This window comes from Psammomys obesus, unplaced genomic scaffold (assembly GCF_907164565.1).
Source record: "Psammomys obesus unplaced genomic scaffold, mPsaObe1.curated_primary_1811, whole genome shotgun sequence".
NCBI lineage: Eukaryota > Metazoa > Chordata > Mammalia > Rodentia > Muridae > Psammomys > Psammomys obesus.
Window position 1 is genome coordinate 242,122 of NW_026596725.1, and position 2,453 is coordinate 244,574.

Genomic DNA, 2,453 nt, shown 5'->3' on the forward strand with positions numbered 1-2,453 from the left:
ATGTCTTTCTTTTGCTTGATTACAGTCAGGAGTCACATGCTACCGAAGTACAGACTTCAGAGATGCGAGAAAGTGAGAGGCATGTGTAAGACTTTCTGCAGTGATGATGAATATGATTATGGCTACTGCATCAAATGGAGGAACCAGTGCTGCATCTAAACGACCACACCAAAGTCCTACTTAGAGTCCAGTCCAGAAAGGAGGTGCACCAAAGGCTAACTCAAATATTCATTCCTGCTGCTCCTGGTATCCATATATCATTAAGTTTGAGAACTGAGGAGTAAAGCATTGTATAGCCACACAGGAATATATACTTCTGTGCATCTCTTGAAGAACAGCTAGATTGTTTCTGAATATTTGTTATTGCAATAAAAATGCTGTAAACATTTCTATCAGGACTTTGTGTGAACATGTGTTTGCTTTTATTGTTCTTAAGTATCTACTCAGAAGACACATGACATATGTGGTAAGTATACACGTAATTTTAAAAAATAAACCACCAAACTGTTTTCTACCCTTATTGTGTATTTATGTCTGCCTACCTGCTTGATTGTCTGTCTATATCTCTCTGTGTTTCTCTGTATTTCTCTGTGTTTATCTCTGTCTCTGTGTCTGTTTCTCAGCCTTTCTCTCATCATGTGTGTTGGTATGAGTATGTGTGTGTGTTTAAGTGTGTGTGTGTTTGCATGTGTGCGTTGTATCCATGTCCACATACTGTGGCACACAAGTGAAAGTCCCAAGGATCAAACCAGGTAATCACAGTTGGTGGCTAGGCTTTACTGCAAGTTCTATTTTCACAGTTTAATATCTTACACTCAGGACCAACACTAGGCAGAGCTCAAGGAATCACTCAAAAGAGGAGCCAGAAGGATTGTAGAAGCCAGAAGAGTCCTGGACACCACAAGAACATGGCTCACAGAAACTGCTAAGCAGGACTCATAGATGCTCACAGAGACTGAGGCGACAATCAGGGAGCCTGCTTTTTGGGATTCTTTTCCTGTTACTGGGTTGTCTCATTCAGCCTTGATATGAAGCTCCAAGCCAAGTTTGGCAATTATCCCTGGGAGGCCTGCTCTTTTCTGAAGGGAAATGAAAGGAGAGAATCTGAAACAGAGGTATGGGGGGCGGGTCTTAGAGGCGAGGAGGAAGGGCAATTTGTAATCAGCATGTAATATGTGAGTGAAAATAATAACAAAAACAACAAACACACAAATAAATAAATAACTAATAGTATAGGGTTGTAGTTCCTCCATTTTCTTCTGAAATTAAGTACAGTCATTCCTTACTTTCACACATTCTAATACCTATGGTGCTGAACACATATCTTTTAGAATGTATCAGCTTAATCTTTGTTCATATTGGATTCAGTGCTTTAAATTCTATTTTGAAATCTTTTTGTTGTCTACATGAAGAAAGTCTGTTCTCTGATCACTCTTACAAGATACACAACTAAAGTAGATACACTGACTCTCACCTTTCATCTTTGTTTTGCCTCACTTGTTCTATTCCCTTGGAAATGTCCATTCCAGTGGGGTGGGCAGTGTCTTGGTGTAGCCTATTGTTCTAATAAAAAGAATTTTTAAAACGTGCTTTGACTGTGTTTCATATAAAATACCTACATAATCTAATAAATGTTGATAATTGAATATTGACTCACTGATTTTAGTTTTAGATTGTTTCTCTTTGTAGTTCTCTAGTGGTCATGTTCATGTATTTTGAATCACTGTAAGTATATGGATAAATGTTCAGACTTTTCACTTCCTATTTTTTCTAAAGTTTTTAATTAAAATAGAATTATATAACTTTGCTACTCCTTTTCTTCCTTGCAGCCCCTCCCTTCATCAATGACCTTCTTTCCCATCCCCACATATTCAAGTTCACAGCCTCATTTTCTTTGATTACATTTGTTGTCTACATGTCTCTATATGCATACACATGAACAAATACATATAAATACAATTTGCTGGGTACATTTTGTCATTTGTGTACAGAGGCTTTGAATTCTGACCACCTGCATTCACTTTCTCTTAATAACTATCTTAACATTACAAAATAACTCTTTAACACTTAAAAATGTTAATGGTATTCTTTTCTTAAAATATTCTTTGTCATACCTTAAAATGGTCCCTCCCAGTTTCTTTGAACTAATGTTTGCAGAGTATATTTTTTCTATTTTTCCATTTTCCTTCACTTACTTATGATTTATCTTTGTTTTAGTAGTTGTGATGTGTTTCTAATTAAATATTTATGTCACAAATTAAATTAAACTTTTTAATAGGCATTTTAAATATTTTTGCTTATATATACCATCTTATTTTTTATGAATATGTTTTAGTTAGTTGTGCACTGTAAGTAATTTATTTATATCTTTGACTTATGAAATATGTACAACATATTTCCATTGTGTTACTTTGGAGAGTATTCTGGTGGTGTTTGATGAAGTATCTTATCTT

At 35.3% G+C, this 2,453-nt stretch overlaps 1 protein-coding gene across 1 annotated transcript; it reads left to right on the forward strand.

The window, feature by feature from the left end:
* Positions 1–159, forward strand: LOC129670241 (beta-defensin 110-like). The gene has a single exon (XM_055598722.1). The coding sequence runs from the start codon at positions 1–3 to the stop codon at positions 157–159; it is 159 nt and encodes a 52-aa protein (XP_055454697.1).
* The last annotated feature ends 2,294 nt before the right edge of the window (positions 160–2,453 follow it).